Raw genomic sequence first — 24,191 nt, forward strand, 5'->3', positions numbered from 1 at the left:
GAGTGGGCATTGCGTGGTGGCCCGACCTGCTGGCAGAGTCACCTGCCTGCTGAGTGGCGGCTGTCCTCAGCCCCGGTCAGCACCCCAGGGCCAGCAGCTCCACCTGCTACACCATCCTGAGCCCACAGTGCCACCACCAGCAAAGGGACCCTGCCCTGAGCCCTGAGGACCAAGGACCGAGGACAGAGCCAGGGCCCCTGGTAACTGCAGGCAGCGGGGAGGAGTGTCTTCCACGATCCACCATGTGATACCCACTGCCCCCCTTTCCTCCATCAGGATCCATTTGGCTGCAGGTCTGTGTTTACCTTGACAATCTAACTGACCGTCAACTGGTTCCCACCGTGCTCCCCGCCCTCTTCTCTCTCTTTCAAGCCACATGCATTTTGAAAAGTGTATCTCTCTCTCTCTTTTTTAAAAAGATTTTATTTATTTATTCATGAGAGACACAGAGACAGAAGCAGAGACACAGGCAGAGGGAGAAGCAGGCTCCTCACAGGGAGCCCGATGGGGGACTTGATCCTGGGACCCCAGGATCATGACCTGAGCCAAAGTCAGATGCTCAACCTCTGAGCCCACCCAGGAGTCCAGAAAAGTGGATCTCTTGAGGTCACTTTCCCCCACCAATCAGCAAACACCAGGCCCCTCCCCAGCCAACCCCACCTCTACTCTCTCAACTGCCTCCAGAAACACAAAGTCAGGAGGCACGGTTTTGCCAGGGCGGGGAACCAGCCAGAAGGTCGGCCTGCAGACAGCAGCTCTGCCGAGGAGAGCAGGTTTGGGGCTCTTCGAAGTGGACAGAAAACCATGCCTTCTGTGATTTTCAAACCATTTTGGGACCAAGTTCCAAGTGTGCCTTAGGGCCACCGTGGCCCACCAGAAAAAGGTTCCAGGTCATAAGCCAGTCAGACCGGCCCCACTGTTTCCTACTTAAGGTAGTGGGATTTTGCATAACAGTCTTCCTGAAACAGAGTCGCATGTAGAGAGTGAGAGACAGAAAGAGAAGAAAGGCCTAAAAGCTCGTGATCTGGTCAAAGCCCACGGCAGCAGGTGCGTGACCCCTTAGTTTCCAGCGGTATCTAAGGGAAGCGGTTTGATTTGGGAAAACTCACAGTATTCATCGGGAGTCGTGACCTTTGTGAAAGCGCCATGGGGGCCCTCGCCCACAGCGCTGTACGGGGTGACCAGGAACTCATAGAAGGATTCTGGCTGGAGGTTTCCCACGACGAACATCTTTTGTTTTGGGTCGTCAATTTTGTACTTGCAACACACTGAATCATCTGTCATTTAAAAAAAAATCATTTTCAAGAAAGATAACATTAAGAGTGAGAGAGAGAGATGATCTTGTGACAGGGCTGGGGGCTAATATTCTTGTCTCAATGCGGTCAACATCGTAAACCCATCAAAAACTAAATCATAACTTCATCACTCTGGGTCACTGGTAACATTTCTAGGAGATGGCAAGCAAAGCAGAGCAACCACTGAACAAGGGACGCTGGGCATCCAGAAAGAGCACACAAGTCTGCCGGACCCCGTAAGAGCTGAGAGAGACTTTAAAAATTGTAATATTTTAAAAATATTGTTAAGGTTATTACATTGTAATAACCTTAAACAAATCAAAGGAGAAAAAAACAAAAGGAGTTAGCAAGAAAAGTTTCATAACTGGCAGGTTTTCTTAAGGCGCTGATGGTCCTCAAATGCTTCCAGAACTACCAGGCATGGTGTTTTAAGGAAGTTAAAATACGGACCCTGCCCTCTGGCCCACTGTTCTGTTGAAGAACACGTTGGGCCATAAAAGCCTGCAAGAACAGGTCATGGCCATGGTCACACGTGGCCACCTTGCTTTCTTTTTCTTTTTTAAAAAAGATTTTATTTATTCATGAGAGAGAGAGAGAGCACAAGCAGGGGGAGCAGCAGAGGGAGAGGGAGAAGCAGGCTCCCCGCTGAAAGGGAGCCCCAGGACCCCGGGATCATGACCTGAGCCAAAGGCAGACACTTAACTGAGCCACCCAGGCGTCATGACCACCTTTCCGACGGTTTTGCATAGTGAGGGCTTGAAAGAGTGAACAGAAACGTCACCTGAAAGAACTGCCTTTTCAGATCCTGGGTGGCACTGCCCCGCCTTGGATTTCAGGTAGACGTGGTACCCTTGGATAAAACTGGGCTGGGATTCAGTGGAATAATCCTTCCAACTCAGAGTGAAGGAGTGGGAGGTCAGGTTACTCATGACCACTCGAGGGTTGTCCGAAGGAGCTGGAAGGCAGGCGGGGTAAGGAGAGTCATCACCTGGAAACATTCTCACGGCACTCGTGTAAACTAAAAGTAGGGCCACAACCAAGTCCGGAGCCCGGGGGCACTTAAGCCAGTTCACGGGTTTTCTCTTTTTCTCTGGGGTATTCGTGCCTTGACATCATTTGCGTGGGAAAGAGCTGAGCCATCTTCCTGTCCAAGCCCGGCCTTTCACGGGTGAAGAAAGGGACCGCCAGAGACCCTCAAGAGCTCGCACGAGGTCACGCAGCGGGAAAGAGAATAAAGGGTTCCTTCCACTTCATTCTGCTCTTGAACTCGAAATAGTGTTTGACAGAGAGGACCCTGCCAGAGAACGGACTGCAGAGGGCATTTGAGGAACTCCGGTTCCCAGGCTGTGACAATGCCAAGCCATCCGAGTGTCACTCAAACCATCCGAGAGCATTTATTCTGAAGGCTTCCGGAGCCTGTTGTGCACACACGTGTGTGCACACAGACACGCGCACCACCAACACCCCTCCTGCGGGTCTCAGAGGGCACCCTCGATCGGAGATTGGGAGAGGTGACCTGATGCAAGGTGCAAGGCGGGGAGGTCCCAGGGGCCCAGAGTTCAGTGGGATCGAAATTGCCTTCCACTGCTGGCGGAATCACAGTGAAATTTCGGGATGGGGGGGGGGGCAGTGGTTTCACAACAGGTGTCAAAAATCTTAAAAATTGTAAAAGGAATGAGAAACTAAAGTCAAACCTTTGGACTCAAGTATGCTGAGACTTCCTCTATAAACCATCACCATGGATATGGATGGAGATTTCGCTCAAGTGATGGTGACTCAGGGCATGAGAGATTGGGCGAAGGATAAGAGAGACTGGGCGCTGCAGGTGGAAAGGTACCTGACGACGAATTTTGTGGCTTATAGTTGAAAACCACTGTAATCATCCTAAATGTCCACTGACAGGTGACTTGACACATGCAAACAATTAAACACCTCGCAGTGACGTAAATAATATTTAGTGACATGAGTCAAACCTGCCTAGACTAAGATCCCACCCTTATTTAAAAATGTGTATCTGTACAGAGGGAGAAGGAATACCTGGTTATACACCAAATACTTACTCTGGGCATCTGCCTTCGGGTGGCGACATCGGCAGTGAGCTTGTTTTCTTCTTTGGTATGACATTTTATAAACGGTTTACAGTTTATGATTTAAAGTCATTTTTTAAACCCGATTTCCAGAATCAATGGGACACTGAAAATCAGGAAAGGTGCGGAGACATCCCCAACCGCACAGCTGGGGTCCCTGCATCGTTCTGAACGACCCTGCCCCCGGCCCCGTGTTATGCCGTAAACTTACCCAGCTCCTGGGAGTATCCTGTTTTTTTCTCTAATAGATAAGGAACCATTTCTGTAGAAATTCCATAAATTCTGAAGTTGTAGCGGACCCCTGGTCTAAAAGCATCTAAGGAAGAAAGGTCAACAGATTTTCAGTAACACAGAGTGACATTCTCTTTATTTCTGAAAAGGAGCAGAATGAGAAATGAACTGGCGTCTCCTACGTAATTCCCTCCTCAGGATTTCTGCGCTCCTCTCCACCATCCCCCCGCCTCCGGTGGCCTCGGCGGCGTCCACTGTCTGCAGCGGCCTGTCCTCCACGCCGTGCTCTGCCACGAGAGCCCTCACGCCCTCTTGTCCGCATGCATGAAACCGGGCGGGGAGTTCAGCCAGACGCAGAAAACCGTTTTAAAGTCTCTTGGACTCCAAATCCCCTCCACTGACTTGTCTTCTCTCGCTGCCCCTGCCCCTCCCCGAAAGCTGAGCATCTGGAAGGCTTTGCTGGCACTTCCTGGCTTTCCCCTCGCACCTGCCCTTCTGCAATCCATCTCCAGCACGACGCTGCTCTAGCCAAGGGCCACCTCACTTCCTCACCCCCACCAGCCACAGAATGCCCTCCCCCGGGGCCGCGGGCACCCTCTGGACACTGGCAAGTCCCACATCTTTATCTTGAACCCAGCAGATGGCGCTGCGGACCCCTCCACTCAAGCCATGAACCTATGCTTCCTTGACTTGGCTAAACTAGGAACCTTGAAATGACAACTCCAGGGCAGAAGGTGAGAGGTCAGGGTCTATTTTTTCCCACTGAAAGTGAAGGAGTTGACGACTGACTCCTAAACTCTATGTCCTAAATGTCTCCCAAATCCATACGTGTCTTTGCTTTTGTAAGAGCTCTCTGGAGAGGCAGGGTTGTAATGTCCCTTTGCCACTCATTTGAGACCACTGATTTCAAGGCACCAATTCATAAACAACATGAAAACCCATCCCAGGGTTTGCCTTAGGTCCAGACAATCTCTGTAAAAGTAGACTGAAGGCCAAATCTGAGGCCACATCCTTGTAAATTCTGAACTCCTAGCACCCATGCTGGGTCGGTCATTTCAAAATTATTAGTTTGGCACAAACTGTGAGATGGGCCAGAGGTCCCAGATGAACTTGCTCCGAGGTGGAGGGAACGAGATGGCAATACGCAGGCTTCTTACCTGAGCTAATAACTGTGCTTGTGGTGTTGGGACCTAGGTGTTTCCACTGGAGGTCACAGAGCGGGTCCCGGGGACGGTCACACCACTCCACAATGTAGCCCGTGATGTTTCCTGGTTGGGGTTTCCATGACAGAGAGAATCCATCTTCTGTGCCTTTGACTCTTTCTTCCTCAACTTCTTCTGTGCATTACAAATAGAGCCATGCTTCAGACATAAGCCATCGTACGTGTTTAAAAAGGGGTCAAAGACGACAATCAACTTGAACGTGCACTGTCTCTGACAGTTAAGAGCCCTATCACTTCAATGGCTACAGAAGCTTGGGGGAGAGCAGGATAATGTTTCCCAGCAAATATTCACTTGGGCCCTCTGGAGGTCTCTTGTCCTAATCTTCTGAGACCCAGCGAGACTTCAGTCGCTGAAACAAGGGTCACAGCAAAGTACTGCCAGCAGGACAAGTCCAGCTTCCAAAGCTTGCTTTGTGACCCTTGAGCTAAGAAGAGGTTTAAGATTTTTTTTAAAGCTGCAAAAAACAAAGACTATAGGATATAGAACAGAGGCCGGGTGATCCGTGAAGCCTAAAATACTTACTATCTTTCCCTTTACCCACAAAGTTGCTGTCCCCACATCTGGTACTTGCTACTTTCAAATAATACCTGTTGAACAAATGAGTAGTATGTCTTCATTCCCGCCATGTGACGCTGGCTGCTCCTGAGCTAACTACTTCTGTGATGTTAGGGGTAGAAAGTGAGCGAGTCCATCAAAAGAAAAAGAAGTTCGGACATGTCCTAAGTTGGATCATGTGGAGATGTGCACGCTAACTCGTGACCAACGCCGCCACCTCAACGTACTTTCTGCACCAGGGTAGTTTTCTACTGGAAGCAAGATCTCCAGGGACTCCCAGTCCTACTGACTGCAAGCAGAGTCACCCTATACCTTGGGGGATGAGCATTTCTCCTATTTCCCGGGGCTGCCTTCATAGCCTGCCACTGTTAATAAGGCAGTGGTCCCCGCTGGTAGCTCCACGGACAGCGGAGATAGGCCAAGGAGTGGGCCTGCAGGCAGCTGCTCAGAAAAAAAAAAAAAAAAAAAAAAAAAAATGAGGACCAAATACTGCATGGCTGAGACTTACACTGAAAATTTACTCATTATTTATCTGCCATTTGAATTTAACTGGGCACCCTGTATTTTTTTCGGCCCTCCTAATTACAGCTGGACATGGGGGTGAAAGCACAGGGCTATTAATTTTTCCAGTTACTACCCAGCCAGGGACACCTAAAGGAATGTGTAGCTCTAGGTGTAAGACAAAGGGTTCCCCGTGAGGGCCTCTGTATGTGCCACCTCTGTGGCCTCCTTGTCTTCTTCCATGAAAGAAAGAAATCTCTTTCACAACAAAGCTGGCATTTTTCGCTTTCCTTATTCACACTGGCTAAAATGTCGTCCCGAACTCAGAATCCTAACCCTTATCATACTGCCTTTTGAAAACTGCAAATATGTTTTGAGAAGTGGAGACAGAGGAGGGAAGGAGAAAGGAAATTTTTTTTCAGTCATTCGGACTCTAGTACGAATTAGTTTAACCTTAACATTTGGCCTTTTAGTGCAACAGGGATTTTTTTAGACTGTAGTGATTTAAGAACATGGGCCACTTAGGGAAGGCTGGATAGAGCCTCACTGGAGAAGATATGGGGACCTGAGGGCAGGGTGTGGGGAAGGAAAGTAGGGTAGATAGAGAAGGCCCCCAAACAGCTGATAGTGCTCATCAGTGTTATTTGGACGGTGCTTCACGCAAGGCAGTGTTTCTGTAACTATCAGCTCCTCCAAGGTGAATGAAATGCTCACTTTTCCTGTTCTTATCCGAATGAAGACAAAATACAACATTTCACTTTCTTTTCTAATGCAGTTCTTGACAAGCAAAGGTCATGTTAAGTAACTCCTTAGTTTTTCTTCTGTGCCACCATCCAGATTTCTTTTTTTTACTTGATGCACTGGATAGTTTTTTTAAGATTTTATTTATTTATTCATGAGAGACAGAGAGAGAGAGGCAGAGACGCAGGCAGAGGGAGAAGCAGGCTCCCTGCTCCAGGAACTCGATCCCAGGACCTCGGGATCACAACCCAAGCCAAAGGCCTACACACTCAAGCACTGAGCCACCCAGGTGCCCCACACACACTGGGTAGTTCTTCAAAAATAAATAAACCACCACCACCTAGTGATCCAGTCTTCTCAGCCCAAATCAAAGGCTAACTAGGAAGAGAAGTGGAACCCAACGTGCCGCAACCCCATGAGCAGGAAGCCCCACGAGCAGGAAGAAGGGCGCTACGGCCGGTGCGGAATGCCCGTCGCAGAGCCTGCGGGTGCGTGTTGGGGGTGGGCAGTGGGTCCGGTCTCTTCTCTCCGCTGTCCCAGGGACGTGGGTCAAGTGGCCACTGATTGCACGTCAGGTCATTTCTGCCCTGTCTGGTGTCTCACAGGCTAGTGGCCAGTGGCCGTATTTCATCTTACAGCTTCAGCGAAGCCTTCTGGAAAGATGATGGCCAAATATTGCACAGCATAATAAACGCAGGCCCAAAGCGTGTTTCCAGCAACTCCGGCTCTCAGGGGAGGCTTGCGAATTGGCGGCGTGTTTCCTCGAGCAAAGGTGGGCTAATTCTCCGAGCCCGTGGGAGCGTCTCAGGCGGCAGTGTCCTGGGACACCGAACCCCCATTCTCCCCACGCCGAGGGGGGGCTGTCCCAGGAAAGCCGCAGCTGAGCTTAGACAGAGGAAAACGACTAGCAGCGTTTGGCAGCAAGATGTTTGTCCCCCCACCGGGGTGACTGCCTTTCCAGTTTGTCCACGCCTCCTGGATGGCATCCCTCATGCTCTCCCAGAGGATAGAAACAGAACGAGGGCAGCCCGGGTGGCCCAGTGGTTTAGCGCCGCCTTCAGCCCAGGGCGTGACCCTGGAGACCCAGGATCGAGGCTCCCTGCGTGGAGCCTGCTTCTGCCTCTGCCTGTGTCTCTGTCTCTCTTTCTCTGTGTGTCTCTCATGAATAAATAAAAATTAAAAAAAAAAAGAAAAAGAAACAAAACGAAACTCACCATCTCCAGGATCTCCAGAGACCACGAGGACCGAGGCGGGGGACGTGCCCACACTGTTATTGGCCGTCACGTGGATCTGGTAAGCACGCTGGTCGAGGGTTAGTTCTGTGCGGTTGGCGGGGGCCGGAACGGACAGGAGCTGCAATCCGGAGGGTCTGTCCAGATCTTCGACGACGATGTTATAGAACAGGATCTCCCCATTGGCCTGCAATCTTGAGAGTGGCTGAAAAAAAATGGATAATCATTTCAAAATGGGCTTTCCTTTGAAAGGAGCTTGTATAATTACTTTTTCATCTTTTCTGTCCATCAGTTGCCTTACACACACACACACACACACCAAATTTTTTAAAAAGTCTTAGGGCACCCGGGTGGCTCAGTCAGTTAGGTACCTGCCTTCGGCTCAGGTCATGATCCCGGGGTCCTGGGATCAAGGCCCGTGTCGGGCTCTCTGCTCAGCGGGGAGTCTGCTTCTCCCTCTCCCTCTAACTCATACACTCTCCTCTAACCCCCCTAACTCATGCGCTCTCTCGCTCTCTCAAATAATAAATAAGTGTTTAAAAATAGCTTAATTAACAAAATAACACTCTAAACCAAGCTTGAAGTCAGGCATCCCAGTCCAACTGAAGCTGAGTAGAGAAGAGGACCATTTGGGCTCCTCAAGAGCATGTGTCCAGAGAAGAGTGAGCAGGCCGGAGGAGGAGGGCTCTCTTCAGCCTGGTAAGAAAGGTGTCCGTGGGCACCGTGAGGAGACAGGAGCAGACCCTGGAGGGAGCAGCCTGGCCCCTGCCTCCCTTCCCCTCCCCCGGCCGTCTTCTCCCTGCACAGCTGTGCCCTGAGCCATTCATGGAGCACACGGCCCCCTCTAGACCTCCATTCAGCTTCAAGAGAATTCCCTGCCCGCACAATCCCGAGCTCACTGCCAGGACCTGCCCCCCAGCCTGCCCTCTCAAGGGTGTGTGCGCCCCTGGGTCCGAAAGGGCCACCTGTGTGCTGGGCTGAGCACAGAGCCCCGACAGAGACTGTGTGAGCTCCCAGGGCTCCTCGCAGAGACAACCAGTGTGAGGTGGGAAGGAGAGCCAGGACAGTCATGTTGGGTGTGAAAACACGAGCTGAGGATCTGAGAGTCCTGACACACACTGGACTTTCAGGTGGATTAACACCGTATCTAAGGCCATTTTCCTTTTGCACCTTTTGCATTCAATATCTAAATATTCATAATTTTTCTTTTTTTAAATTTTTATTTATTTACTCATAAGTAAATATGAGAGACAGAGAGAGAGATAGAGAGAAAGAGAGAGAGGCAGAGACACAGGCAAAGGGAGAAGCAGGCTCCATGCAGGGAGCCTGATGTGGGACTTGATCCCGGGACTCCAGGATCACGCCCTGGGCGGAAAGCAGGCGCTAAACTGCTGAGCCACCCAGGGATCCCCAATATTCATAATTTTTTGACATGGTGTCTGCTTCTCCCCTCACGCTACTGCCCAGGGCCCTGCAAACATTGGAGCAGGCTGGAAAAGACATTTGGGAGATGCTCTACCAATCAGAACTGGCCATCCGCCTGATGGGCTGCCAAGAAAGGGGCAGCCGGGGCCTTCGGGAGACGGGTGTGGAAGGGGACTCCTCCACTGGGGTAAGACCTTCTACTGGACTCACGTTAAGATGCTCCCCCAACTGGAAGGCAGCACCGTAGCCAGTGAGCCGCTGAAAGACGGCGCCCAGCAAATCTGTCTCGTGGAATCCGTGCATCTTACCTTCCAGAATAAAGTCACAACACAATATCCCTGCACTGACTTCACATTTCTCCAGACGTCAGGAGCCTCCGAGGGAGCTGAAATTAACCAAAGATGGGGGGGGGGGGTCATGACATGTGTGTAGGACAATATAGTTCAGTCAAATGAAGTGATGATGACCTGTCCTGCCTGAGACTTGCTTCTCACTTTTTTCACCCTCTGTGACTTCTTCCCACTTGTCCACGGCCACATCGTTCACGCCTCACTAAGTGCACATAGTAGGTGCTCTACCAAAGGTCTGCTGCCTCAAACCAAAAGTTCTTATGAACATCGAGCCTGAGCTTCCAGAAGCCACCAGAAAATTTTGGAATCATTCATCAGTTAGACCAACTGTAGGAGGTTAGTTAGGTGAACTTCTCATTGGTTGAATTTCTAGGAGCAGCAGACCGTTGCTACTTCCTTGCTTCATTTGCAAAGGTTGCAACAGAGGTGCACTAAGTGGCAGCCCTAGGGGCCGGGGATGCTCTTACATGTGACCCTGATTTCACATTGGCTGGTCCTCTCACCGGTCCTCTAGCCTGGGCACCCCTCTCTGATCCCCCTCCACTGGGAAGGCCACATCCCCCTCCTCCCCACACCCCTTTCTCTCCCAGCTGCCAGCCTGCCCGGGGCAGCTACCTGCCTATTGGACACCCAGGACATCCACTCACTGCCGTCACTACTGTGTTCTAGAAAAGCCTGTCTTTACCGCCAATAAACCATGAGGACATTTGTGATTTGATTCAAAACTTCTCTGTGCAAGAAGAACTATTTTGGAATGTAACACAAAGATTAAGCTGTTTTAAAAATATATAAATTCTTTTATAAAAAATTTTAAAAAATAGTTTACTATCCCCAAGAATTGCAATTCAAGGAAGTCCCTTTTTAGTTGCTGACCCTTTCTCCTCAACTTAAAGATGACCATACATTTTATAATATATATTGAAGCAGATTTCAACTTCCTAAATAATCCATGGGAGAAGCCAATATTCATTCAAAAACTTACTGAAATACTCAGAAAGAGCACGAGACTCTCAGCTCAATGCAAAATCTTCAGCTGGTTTGTAAGTCAGTCCTTGTGAGGACAGCCCTGAAGCACAGCTGCAGCGCTCTGTATTTGGGCCCATAGAGTTTCTACTGTATTTCTACTGGTGCCATTTCCATCTGCTCACTACGATTACACTGAGGTACGGTTATAATACACAGAAACGTCGCCTTTCCAGCATCAAGCAAAATGTCGTCAGTAAAAAAAAAAAATGTATATGTAGATATAGATGTATCTATAGATATATAGACATGTATGTACATCTATCTATACCTAGCTATATATATTTACAGATTCACCACCAGTAGCTTCATCTCATTCTCTTGTTATCATCAAAAGCAAAATTTGAGATTTTCAGAATTTTTTGAACTAAAAGAAATACAGTTCCCTAAAAACCCTGTCCTTCGGCCATTTTCCTTTTGCACTTAATTTTAGTTATAATGTTAAAATGAATTAGCAAAAAAACCCGAAAACCCAAAGCAGAGCGGTATCATTAAAGCAAAGATTCTTTAATAAAACACGAGTGAGGAGCGTACCACGTTACTGTCAGGAGCAGGCCATTCCATAGCAGGGATTCCTGAGGAGCCTATGCCTCTAGAAAGATCTATGGGAGGCCCCGGGGAGTACAGGAGTGAGGCTGGGCAGGAGCCCCAGATGAGGAGAGGAAGGCTGCTGAGCACAACCAGTGACCAACAGACGTTTAGTCTGGGACGAGCTGTCCTCGTCACCCCCTCAGCTCCAGTCACTGCTTTAAAGGGGTCCTCAGGACGCCTGGGTGGCTCAGCGGTTTAGCGCCTGCCTTCAGCCCAGGGCGTGATCCTGGAGACCCAGGATCGAGTCCCTCATCGGGCTCCCTGCATGGAGTCTGCTTCTCCCTCTGCCTGTGTCTCTGCCTCTCTCTCTGTCTCTCATGAATAAACAAATAAATTAAGTAAGTAATAAAGTAATAAATTAAAACAAAATAAAGTGGTCCTCATGGGGTGGGGGGACAGAGAGAACCCTGCCGGCCTACACTCACCAAGAGAAGATGGAATGAGATGAATACATAAACTCCTTCCTTTGGGGTAAGAGAGCCAGGACCTGAACCGACAAGATCTCAAGGTTGTAATAATATCAAGGACAGAACCCACAGGGTCCAGCTCTGGTTAAGGGCAGAGCTCTGGAGTCGGTGGCCTGGGTGGGCGGCACAGTCAACAGCTCCGTCACTTGCTGGCTATGCCAGGGAAGGCACTGATGCTCCCTGTGCCTCTGCGTCCTCTGATCCAAAGCCAGGCCCCGACCTTGGTGCCTCCGGCCTCCTGCCATCAGGAGGAACAGACAAAAACACGGCAAGCACCGTGAGCCATGGGTGGCGCTCAGCCAGTGGTTGCTGCCACCACAGTTGCTGCCTGCCATTCATCGCCACTGTCAACTAGGCGAGTCTCCCCCATCTACAGCTGCAACCTGCCTCCTCCATAAACTGGGCAACAACGATAATTTGTTGTTCTGAATTGGAAGATGAAAGCAGGCCGGGCCCATCTGACCTCCGGAGGCCTGCTGGAGCTGGAAGCTGCAGTTATTGCCAGAAAGACTCGGGGTTTGATCAGTGGTGAGGGAAGTCCCACCGCAAGAATGGTCGAGAGGACTCATGGTTCACTGATGCTGAATGAATGACATATCAATGAAAATTAAGTTTCCAAATGTCATTACACGTCCACACATAGCCTGAGTTGTTGGTATGAGATCAACACTTTCCTTGGCAATGGACACTACTGTTTGTCCCTCGTCCTTAATTTTCAAAGTCTATGCTAATTCACAGAGCCCCAGATCCAATGGGAAGCCAGCAATACCAGTAGCTTATAAACCATCTTGGCAAAACGAAAGAAGAGAAAGTGTATGAAAGAAAGAACACTGACTGACGTATGTTTGAGGTGGATGTCTTCCCATCCACAGGCCACTAAGCATTTAATTCAGCACTTTTCAAAAAGATGGCATTCAGCCTCTGTTGTAGTATTTTCCCCTTGGTTTTGGTATAATCCAAAGCTCTCATGGAGACCAACCCACCTCCCGTGGGTCAGTTTAGATCCTTGAGTTAAATACTGGGGAGCTGAACATACCAGCTTCCACTGTGGTGAAGTTCTGACGAGTCCACTCACTCCATTTCCAGAAGTGGTTGGCATTAGCACAGCGGACCTGGGCCGAGTACTCTGTGTCTGGCTCCAGACCACTTAAGACGAGCTCCCCATTCACCTTGACGGAAACATTGTGCTTCTTCAAAGGAAGGGAGGGAGGAAGGAAAGGAAGAAAAGAAATGAGAAGAAAAGAAAAAACGAAACAAGAAGAAGAAGAAAGAACAGAGAAGACAGGAGTACTGGTGAGCATGCTTCAGTGCAAAGTCAAATCACAGCATGGCCCATTCTGATTTGGGGTAAGACTACTTCTCTGATAAAAGAAAATCTCTAAGACACTCTGCCCAACTCTAAACTTTGTGATTTAAATTTCATGAACCTTTTGAAACAGATAACCCTTACCATTTGAACCCACACATAAATAAGATTTTTTAAATTTTATTTATTAGTTCCAGACGTAGAATTTAAGGATTCATCAGTTGCATAGAACACCTAGTGTTCATTACATCTTGTACCCTCCTTAATGCCCATCACCCAGTTATCCCTCACCCCTGCCTACCTCCCCCAGAAATAAGGTTTTAAAGAGGTTTTATTCATTAGTCTCTCTGTTCAGGACATAAAGAGATTTTTTGAAAATAGAAAATGAAGCAGCATTCTTACTTGTATCACTTTTCCTTCACCATAGAGTTCAACTTGGCACAACAGTGTGTAATAATTCCCAGTGGAGTGTACCTTCCAGGTCATGGTGGCATTTGTGACACTTACATCTTTAAACAATACATTAAAGGGAGCCATTGGGTGCACTGCCAAAAAGAAAAAACACACACATACACACGCAAGTAAAAAAAAAATCAACACAAATCCAAAAAGATTTTGGTAAACAGGCAGTTCATTTCTTCATTTATTTATTCAGTAGCATTTTTTTGTTTACTTTTGAAAACATGTTATATGAAACCAGACTTCTAGCCAAGATAGAGTCTGCCAACTACAGCCTTTCTCTCTTACTGATTATATTAGAAATTCTGAACAAAACATAAAAAGAAACTACTGAGGACTCTTAAACAAAAAGCAAGCACACTGTGAAGGAGAATCAAAATTTGAAGTGGCTCATGGGAGAGTACAACAGAACCCAGAGTCTAAACAAAGTAACATCAACAATGACAAAAATGACATCAACAATGTCAATCATAACAACCCCAAATTATTCTACATAAAAAACCCCGAAACATATCACCAATTTACAAGGGAAAATACAATCAACAGATGGCAACCTCAAGATGACCCATGTAGCTACAATTATTAAAGACTTAAAAGACAGATCCATGTCATAAAAGTAACCACATTTGAAATGAATAGAAGAAAAACACTTCTCAGCAGAAAATAGAAACTATGCTTTAAAAAATCAAATGCAAATTTTGGAACCAAAAAATATAATATCTGAAGTGAAAAACTGACTGGATGAGTTCAGGTCTTCTAAAGACAAGATAAGCACTCCCAATCTGTGTATCTCACTGAATCCAGTCAATAGAGTGCATGGAATATTCTTAAATATTCTGCTTCAGAACTCTGAAAGGTTAATAGCAGCAGGCAGATTGGAGAAGACCCAAATTTGAAGTATTGCTGCCCTCAGTGGAGGGCAAAGGAAGACATGTTGTAAAGCTTCTCCATTTTACTTGAAGAGGAGAATATTAACCCTAAGAAAACTATGAAAGATTAATAACATATTTCAGTTTCCACGGTGGGGCGGGGGAACAGGGATACAAAGAGATGTAGGCAAAAGTCATAGATAAATTGAAGTGGGATACTAAAAAATGTTCAAATAATCCAAAAGGGGGCAGGATGGGAAAGATCAGAGGAACAAAACACAGAGGGAACAACTAGAAAATAAATAATAAAATGGTAAGCTTAAGTCCCACCATGTAAATAATTATGCCATATATAAATGTTCTAAACATGCCAACAAAAAGAGAAATTGTCAGGTGGTAGAGAAAATAAAACCAGTCATGGACCTTGCCTTCAAAGCGCAACAGGGGAGCAAACATGAATCAATAACCACAAAAATAAATGCAACACTGAAAGTGAGATGACAAGAGTGAAAGTGTAAAAGGCCTTTTGACCTAAAAGATGGAGTTCTAGAAGCCCCTATCCTGAGCCTTCATCTTTATCTCATATCCAATTGGCTGATGACTCAAAATTTTAATTCTCCTCCTATGCCCTCCAAACTCTATACCCAACGGTCTCCTCAGAATCTCCACTGAGATATCTGAAAGACATCTTGAACTTGACACCACTGAAACAGAACTCTGTGCTTCTGCTCAGGGCTGCTCCTCCCCCCAAATCCTCCCCATTTCAGGAAATCGTTCCAGTATTAGCTCAACTGTTTAAGTCAAAACCCTGGGAATCATCCTAAAATCCTCTTTCCCTTGTAATACACATGCCTTCCCTAAATAAGTCCTACCAACTATATTCCAAAGTGAATTCAGAATATGACCACTTCCCACCAACTTTTTCACTCCATCTGGTGCAATGTCTCGGCCTGATGACTGCAACAGCCTCCCAACCATCTCCCTGTCTCCACCTTCGGCCCGGACACTCCAGCCTGAGTGATCTTTTCCCACTGCGTAAGTCATATCATTTATCTGTCCTGATGAACGCCTTCTAACACACCCCGGCAAGACTACCCTCTTCGTGCCACAGTTACTGCGTGACCGGGACACTCCAATCACCTTTCTCTCATAATATGGGCATAAGAACATTCTGTCTCGGGGATCCCTGGGTGGCTCAGCGGTTTGGTGCCTGCCTTTGGCCCAGGGTGCGATCCTGGAGTCCTGGGATCGAGTCCCACATCAGGCTCCCGGCATGCTTCTCCCTCCTCCTGTGTCTCTGCCTCTCTCTCTCTCTCTCTCTATCATAAATAAATAAATAAATAAATAAATAAATAAATAAATAAATCTTTAAAAAAAAAAAAAAAGAACATTCTGTCTCTCAAACAACCCAGAGCTTGTTCCCATCCTGTGACCTTTTCAAATCCTATTCTTTTTACTTCAAATGCTCTGCCCCTCGATGTTTTCTGCTCCTGTCTCATTCTTGGACTGCCTCATCTTAACTGAAGCAGCATCCCGGGCATTCTCTACCACGTTACCTGAGTTTACAATCTCCACAGCGTATCTCAATACTTGAAATACTGTCTATTTACTGTATGTGTCCAATCCCCAACCTCAGCACCCCTCCCCCCTTGACACACTCTAGCCTACAAGCTCACCAGGGGCAGTTACCCAGCTTCGTCCACTGCCTGGCTACACTGGAGCCACTCTGTAATTATCTGGCTGACTGAGTGATGATTAAGCTGAAATCTAAAAGATGTGTAGGAATTAAGAGGGCAAAAGGGGAAAGATGAGCATTCTAGAAGAAGTGAACACGGGTAACCATTCTGCATTTCATAAAAGAGAAAACATGTGGTCAAAGCGTAGGAAGAGATACTCAACTTTGTAGATCAAAACCATCATAGAATACCACGGTATTCCCGGTAAACTGACAAGATGAAATGGGCAACCATACCAACGTGGACACACTGCAGAACTACAACTGGTAGAGCCACTTTGGAAAACCATCAGCATTGTGTCCAAAGTTGCACATCTACATTCTCTATGTCCTCACCAATTCCGCTCTTAGGTACACACTCAAGAAAACTAATGGCGAGTCCTACGTAGATAATGCTCACATCAGCACCGTACCCAAGAGCAAAACCCTTCATGTAACCTGAAAAACCATCAAAGGGGATGCCTGAACAAAATACCATACATTTACACAATGAAATACTTTACGGCAGTAGGACTCAACGGACTATATAATAACACTCAATGATATGGGTCGCTGTCCGTAATTTAATATCACAGAAACAGTAGTTACTCCATTATTACATATGGCTTGAGGTCTTTTACATACATCAAAACCGATCAAAATAAAAAATACAGCATTTAAGGATGACACCAGAAATGAGAATACACACACACACACACACACACACATCCACCATTTAAATCTGTAATTATCTCGGGGGACGGAGCGGGGTGGGGGTGCTGTGGGATGGGAGATGATGTGAGTTACTGTTCTAGTCTCAAGGTGAGTACTGAGCATGCACGTGCTTATGACATTATCAAAACAAATAACAGGGGACCACGGGCCACGCATGCATCCATGAAGAGAAGTGTGGCATCAACGAGAGTTATCAATTAAAACTTTCACTTAGGATATGAATTAGGCAAAAATCAACAGCACATTCCCTGGATCACACAGTGCGTCACACAGTGGAGGAGCAGAACCACAGTGGGCTACGACACCAGTCTCACCTCGATGAGTCAGGTTAAAAAGAATGTGGACACTTCTCTTTCTTAAGTAGTTTTCGGCTGTGAGGGTGAAGTTATACATTTCTTGGGACTCTGGAGCTACTTGCCAATTACACCAGCCTTTGTGTTTACAAAGTGTCTTTTTCCCAGAAAATCTTAAAAAAAAAAAACACACAAAACACAACAAGTTCAGGGTTTACACTTTTGTCAACACAGGTACGTATCCCTGTGCTCGGGGCACACTCAGTCGCTCCTCACATTATGTTCCACAGGATGGCATCGGTCCCCCATCAACAAATACCACAACTGAAACTGTCGTTTCAACAAATTCGATTCTGGGGTTAATTGTGTAACCATGAATCAGTGACTGCCCCCCAACCCCGCCACCATCCAACATGGGTGGTGAGAATACTCCTTAATTTATTTTAAAGACTCTTAAAGAGTTAGAAATTAGGTAGACCCAGATCATCAGATGGAACTATTTTCACATCAAGATTCACCGTTAATGGTCTTATCATTTTTAAGCTGCGTTTTCCTTTCATGAAAGTCAGGTGGAAAGTCTCCTATAGTTGCGACCGCTTCAAGATTTCCTCCTGGCAGGGCGGTTGCAAACGGCCTGTTCACATTTTCCACGGCAACACCTCAGGGTGGCTCTTGTTGTCAGAAGCGCCTTGAACAAGGAGGCATCTGTCAAGAACTCACTCAGAGCTGACTTACGATTCGAATAAAGTGTAGCTTTGGGGAAGCTGCTTGAGCAAGCCAGTGTCTCTCCCGGGATCCCAAGTACAGCTCAAGGTCTGAAAGTCCCGGGTTTCACAAGAAAAATCCTTGGGCTCCTCAAGTATTTCTGTCCAAACAAAGAGAAAAACAGATGAAAAGACCTTTATCGAAAAGGGTTAAACCCCTTTATCGAAAGACAAGGGGAACAGCAAAGTTCTGTTTGGGTCTGAGGCCTCAGGGTCCCCCTGACTGATAGGAGGACACCAGCGCCCCCAGAACATCACATTTCGGGCCCCTCATCTCGGCCCCTTCTCTTTCCTTCCCTTGTTCCTTTCTGAGGCTTCACCCGGGATGGGTGATGGGAGCCGGCAGGGCCTGCACTGTGTCCACATGAGGGATGCTGTCCCCCCAGGGCCTGCTGGTAGTCGCTCCAGTATCGCTGCGGGACAGACGGACAGACCAACAGACCGACCAAACGAAAGAAGGAATGAATGCAATCAGTGTTGCCCGCTGTTTCACCGTGGAAGCTGGGGCCTCGGGGCTATTATGCTTGGGACACCAGGAAGCCCCCATTTGGGGGACTGCTACACTCAGCAGCAGGGCACTGAGCACCCACGGACCAAGGCAGCCCCCCCGGAGCCCCTGTGACAGGCGGGGGCCTCGGTCAGGGGGGCAGAGGCGCCAGGGGCCCAGAGCAGCAGGACGGAGCCGTCCCAGCCGTTGCCCTCCCTGCAGCACAGGGGCAGGAGGTCTCCCGCAAACCCAGGAGGCCACTGGGCACCGGCACCCAGACCTCTGGAGAAAGGGACACGCTCCCTCCCCGCCCCCGCCGCCAGCCACGGGGGCCCCTGCCGTCTCCCACACCCGCTTCGGGACGGGCGGCCTCCACCTGCTCATTCCCCCTGTGCATGGCCATGGGGGGAATGAGAAGAAGATCCAAACCCAGGCCCCCCAGGCACACCACTGGCTGCCTCCCTGGCCTCGGCTGGCCGGCCATCTGTGTCCCCGCAGTGCCAATCTGCGGTCACTCCACACGGCCAAGGCGAGGCACGGCCTTGCCCTGAACTTTCTCCCTTTTAGTAATTTTGGTTTCTAGGAATCAAATTGTCAAGAAGGACAAGAAAACAACAGGAAATCCTTCAGGGTGTCTTTTCTGGAGTCTCTCCTAGAAGACTCTGGGGACCAAAGAGCATCCAGACCATGAGCAGAAATGTTGACTTGTCTTCTGATAAAGGAAATTCCATCTATTCCATAGAAGCAGGAAGAGAAGAGCACAGGGACGTGCATACTCACTTGACACAAAGAGAACGATGCCCTTTATGTCATCTCCTCGGTCCACCTTACAATAGATATTTGTCCCCGTTTCCCTAATGAAGGCAACATTGTGCAAGTTGAACATGGAGACATTTGGATTGAGCTGCTGCCCCTGCATCCGGACGCCTTCCAAATAACAGGATATGTTATTTTGCTGGCTCCTAGAAACGTAACAAATGGTGACATTGGAGCCTTCTTCCACCAGCTTATCTTTAGGGAAAACGAACAATGGCTCGTGTCCAAGAGAATTCTGTACTACAAGATAAAATTTAAAAAAACACAGCACAGTTAGGACATCGCTCAAATTTCAAACCAGCCCCTCTGGTCTCACTCTCAACAGACAGCTTTAGATTCCTCGACCTGCTGGAGAGCAGAGGAGCCTCAATTTCTAGATGAACCTATAAACTTTGCTGCCTGTACAAGGGCTCCCACTGTTGGGCGAAATGCTGCCGCTGTTCCTACTACAAAGACCACGTCCTGTCGCCCTGGGAGTCTGTGGCACTGCTAGCCCTACTTACGACGCCCACGGCTGCTCGCCATGGGCTGCAGCCACAAAGGAGGCTCTGCATTCCGTGGGATGTATGTTGTCCCGTGGGCCGTACATTGTCTCCTACCAGTGCCATCACCCGTACAGGTAGGCCTGGGCCCACCTTCACTCACCCAGCAAGCGGCAAAGCCCCTGCCAGGTCTGTCCATCTCCGCAGCCACCTGGCCCCCCATCCTTTCTTTAAAAAAAAGATTTTATGTATGTATTTATTTGAGAGAGAGAGAGAGAGAGAGAGAGAGAGAGAGAGAGAAAGAACATGAGCAGGAGGGGCAGAGGGAGAGAGAGAACCTCAAGCAGATTCCCCGCTAAGTGCAGAGCCTGATGCTGGACTGAATCCCACAACCTGAGATCAGGACCTGAGCTAAAATCAAGATTTGGACGCTCAACTGATTGAGCCACCCGGGTGTCCCCGTGTGTCCCTCTTAATCTCTAAATTGTACCACTGACCTCATCTCTGCCCACCTTCTTGGGAATACCAGTCACTCAAATCTCCTTTTCGGGATGCCTGGGTGGCTCAGCAGTTCAGCATCTGCCTTTGGTCCAGTGTGTGATCCCGGGGTCCCGGGATCAAGTACTACGTTGTGCTCCGTGCATGGAGCCTGCTTCTCCCTCTGCCTCTCTCTCTCTCTCTCTCTCTCTCTCTCTGTGCCTCTCATGAATAAATAAATACAGTCTTTTTAAAAAATAAAATAAAGGTCACCAGGTGATTCAAATGTGCAACCGTGGCTGAGAGCCAGCGTTTGGGGGTTAGGAATAATCAGTCAGGTCTTTCCATTCATTCTTGAGTTAGTTTGGAAGTTACAGAGTTTGAGAAATCTAGTCCATTCTATCACAGTTGCTTATAATGTAGTTCTCTCTTACTATCTTTTCAGTCTCTGCTTTTTCCTGGGTGCCCCTCTGTCAGCAGTAGGAGGTCATGTCAAGAGGGCAGCCTCTGGAGCCAGGTTGTCTGGGCTGGAATTCTGGCTCTACCGCTCAGTGGCTTGATGACCTTAATGGATTCCTTAAGCTAACTGTGGCTCAGTTTCTTCCTCTGTGAAGGGGGGATAAGAATAATATACATTTCAAAGGGTTGATTTGAGGGCTAAATTAATATGTAGAGTGCTTAGGACATGGCTAAAATGCAGATTTGTTACCAGTATTAAATAAATACTAGGCTACTTGTGGGTTCATGTGTTTTCAGTTTGGCTTAATAAATTTGCATAAACACTTAATGGAGGAATGGTTCTACGGGCAAGAATTGCAGATTATCTGGCAAGGTATGCAAATGGAGAGAACCAAATGCCAAGGCTTTAGAACCAGCCAAGAGTCGAAATGAAGCATAAGAAATTGTGGCAAATTCCACTCTAAGTTTTAATTAATAACAAAATTAAATTATCAAAATTAAGAGACACTTAAAACATACTTATCCCTAATCTCATTACTCAAATGAAGGCCTGATTTCCCTATTCCGTATTTCACCCCTTCTCTCTACATCAGGGATTGGTAAACTATGGCCCATGGACCAATTCCAGCTTGCCATCTGTTTTTTAAATAAAGTTTTATTAGAACACAACAATTCTCATTTGTTTACATATTGCTTAGGACTGCTTTCATGGTACAATGGCGGAGTTGGAACAGCCTTGACGGACACCAATAGGGTCTGTGAAACCTAAAATATTTCCTATCTTACCTTTTACACAAAAGCTTCCCAGCCTCTGCTCTAGAGGCATACACGTTTTTGTCTTATTCTAATAAAAACATAGGTACAATTTATGTCCTGCTTTGTTCTCTTAGCATTCTATAATAAACACGGGTCACGTGTTTGGAAAACGAATACAAAACTGCCTGAATTTGCATAATTACCTCTAAGAATAAATTCTGAGGCAAGATCATAGATGTCTATCTCCTGGTGGCAAGCTTCACATGCATACTTCTCAGTTCCGATGGAAGACAAAGAAAAATAATCGCGGTTTCTACTCAGTCTCCTCGAAAGAGACTTCTCCTATTTGACAATTGATCCCTCCAAAATATTAAATATTTAAATATTAAATATTCAGCCTTTTCCCTCTTTTATCACCTTCCTTCTTACCATCCACTTCCTCCCAGGAACTCCAGTTGCTCCAGAACCTCTGCTCAGGGGTTGTGGCATCATCCACCGCACTCCTCATTCTTATAAAATGTTTCGCACATTCCAAAGGCAGCTGGGATTCCCAGCTCCAGTGCAGAAGCTGGTTCCCCTTCACAGTGGTGCTATAGTTCTCCTAGAAATAAAGAGAAAACTTGGAAACATGGATAATGCCATCCTTGACTCCAGTCAAGCCATCCTGGAAAATGCCTTGACTAGAGTTACCCCAAAGCTCTCCCCACCCCGGAGCCCAGTGCAGTGGCCACATATGCACAGGTGCAGTCCATTCCTAATCAGCCGGTTGCCCTGCTCTGATGTCTCAGCAGGACCTGCCCCAGCCTCCTGCATTTGGAGCCCTCAGCTCCCGCCCCCTATGGCTTTCCGATTCCAGGGGGCTCGTGGGGAGCAAGTGAGAGAAACCTGAAGCTACCTAAGTCTTGGGGGAAGAGATCCAAGCCAGAAGGTTGGCACCGCGCTCATCACACGGAGCCTGCTGAGAAAATTTCTGCAAACTAGAGAACTAATTGAGTCATTCTTTAAAAGCAAGCAAGACTGAGGAGTATTTTTTTAATATTTAATTTTAGCCGCAGTCAGATCAAGTTGGCCAAATCTTGGTAGAGAGGGCAGTCCTATCTGGTCCCCAGGAGAACGGATGGCTCCCAGAAGCCAGCAGGTGGGTCTCCATGAGGCCCTTGGGCTTTATCTGTTTTCTGTTTGAGTTGGTTTGGTCTCTTATCTTTGCAGATATGGTGGCCAAGGAGCCATATCCTCTTCTGTGAGAATCTTTAGTCTCCAGAGAGGTCAACCACACAGGTTGTCCTACACTGTGCTCTTGGGAAGCTTGCCCAAGTTGAACTGCAACTGGTCTTCCCAAACAGCCTTTTTCTTGTTTTGTTTTGGTTTTTTTTTTAGATTTATTTATTTATTTGAGAGAGCGAGCGAGGGAGCAAGGGAGCACACATGCATGAGCAAGGGAGGGGCAAATGGAGGGAGAGAATCCCAAGCAAGCTCCACACTCAGTGTAGCGCCCAATGCAAGGCTTGATCTCACCACCCTGAGATCACGACTGGAGCCTAAGTCAAGAGTCAGACACTTAACCAACTGAGCCACCCTGGTCTTCCTCCAAACAGCCTTTAAGCTTGATCTTTCTAAAATACTTTCTTTAACAAAATAAGCTGCAATGGCTCTTTACCACTTACCCTCCCAGCCATCTACATCCTGCCTCCGTTACCTCTCCCTCACAGGCGTCTCCTCTCTGGACACAGTGGTCTACCTTGTACTTTTATACCTCAACACTTGCTCACACAGTGTCCCTGGCTTCATGTCCCCACACTGCCCGTGCAGTGGGTCACATCCATCCCCGCCTCTGCACTGTGTAGTTGTTGGCATTTCCTCTGTGGTTGCGTCCCCGGCTGGAGCATGGCCCCAAGAGAGCGGAGACTGTGCTTCATGCTTCTTCATGGACACTCATGCTCCTCGGTGGGGCCCCCCAGGACACTGGCCTTCTTCCTCCACAGCTGGGTGACAGGGACAACAAACACTTGCACGTCCTGGAAAACTGAGTCTGCATCCCCATTCCTGGGGCCAATCTCAAGCCCTACAGTCAGGGGGACGGGGCAACATGCATGTCACACACAACATGGAACCAGCAAAGTCTGAGGCCTTCTCTCCACCGACGCCTTTTCCCCTTCCCAGGCTGCTGACCGGCGCCCCCGGCAGAGGCCAACACAGCCCTGGGGAGAGGCCACCTCCGCCCACCTGGGCGACATCTAACAGTGCGCATCCCTTGCCCTCTATGCAGGACTCCAAGTTAGAAGATGGTTCCATTTTGGTTTATTGCATTACTTCCTTCCTGCAAGTTGAGCAGGTAAATTTGGATCAGAATAACTAAGTCATGCTAACCAGATTCACAAGGCGTTGATAGAGAAGCCAGACATGCATTCATTTGTTCATTCATTCATTCATTTATATGCTTCTACCTTTTTTTTTTTTTTAAAGAAGATCTTATTTATTTACTCATGAGAGACACGGAGAGGCAGGGACAGAGGCAGAGGGAGAAGCAGGCTCCCTGTGAGGAGCCCGATGCAGGGCTTGACCCCAGGACCCCAGGATCACACCCTGAGCCAAAGATAGATGCCCAACCCCTGAGCCACCCAGGTGCCCCCAAAATATATTTTTTAAATACAAGTTTTGAGGTCCTGACCTATGCAACTTTTCCTTTTAATATGGGCAGTCTTGAGTACATTTTGATTAAATTTTGTTTAAGAGCAAATACCAAAAAGCAAACAAACAAACCCAGAAACTCTATCAGTAATGGTGACTTTGCTGTTGACAAGTCACAGTCTGGATTTTACGTCCTTTATCTCTTTGGAATCTGGCCACTTTTGT

The 24,191-nt window shown here is 47.7% G+C and overlaps 1 protein-coding gene across 7 annotated transcripts in view; it reads right to left on the minus strand.

The window, feature by feature from the left end:
- OSMR (oncostatin M receptor) overlaps positions 1–24,191 on the minus strand; it is a 50,608-nt gene that overhangs the window by 5,247 nt on the left and 21,170 nt on the right. For 4 of the 7 annotated variants that reach the window (XR_012030226.1, XM_072824816.1, XM_072824817.1 and 1 more), the window contains 12 exons: positions 21,768–21,939; positions 19,129–19,404; positions 17,833–17,962; positions 17,119–17,270; positions 13,430–13,572; positions 12,758–12,911; positions 9,599–9,675; positions 7,848–8,070; positions 4,771–4,950; positions 3,594–3,698; positions 2,077–2,250; positions 1,110–1,277 (listed from right to left, as the gene is read on the minus strand). Coding sequence is in view for 6 of the 7 variants with exons in the window: in XM_072824816.1 (XP_072680917.1) it covers positions 1,110–1,277; positions 2,077–2,250; positions 3,594–3,698; positions 4,771–4,950; positions 7,848–8,070; positions 9,599–9,675; positions 12,758–12,911; positions 13,430–13,572; positions 17,119–17,270; positions 17,833–17,962; positions 19,129–19,404; positions 21,768–21,939 (1,954 nt within the window). In the remaining variant the exon portion in view is untranslated. Of the gene's footprint in view, positions 1–1,109; positions 1,278–2,076; positions 2,251–3,593; positions 3,699–4,770; positions 4,951–7,847; positions 8,071–9,598; positions 9,676–12,757; positions 12,912–13,429; positions 13,573–17,118; positions 17,271–17,832; positions 17,963–19,128; positions 19,405–20,557; positions 20,710–21,767; positions 21,940–24,191 lie in introns of those variants that run through there. The other 3 variants (XM_072824818.1, XM_072824820.1, XM_072824821.1) reach the window with 3 other exon arrangements.

This window comes from Canis lupus, chromosome 4 (genome assembly GCF_048164855.1).
Source record: "Canis lupus baileyi chromosome 4, mCanLup2.hap1, whole genome shotgun sequence".
Taxonomy (NCBI): Eukaryota; Metazoa; Chordata; class Mammalia; order Carnivora; family Canidae; genus Canis; species Canis lupus.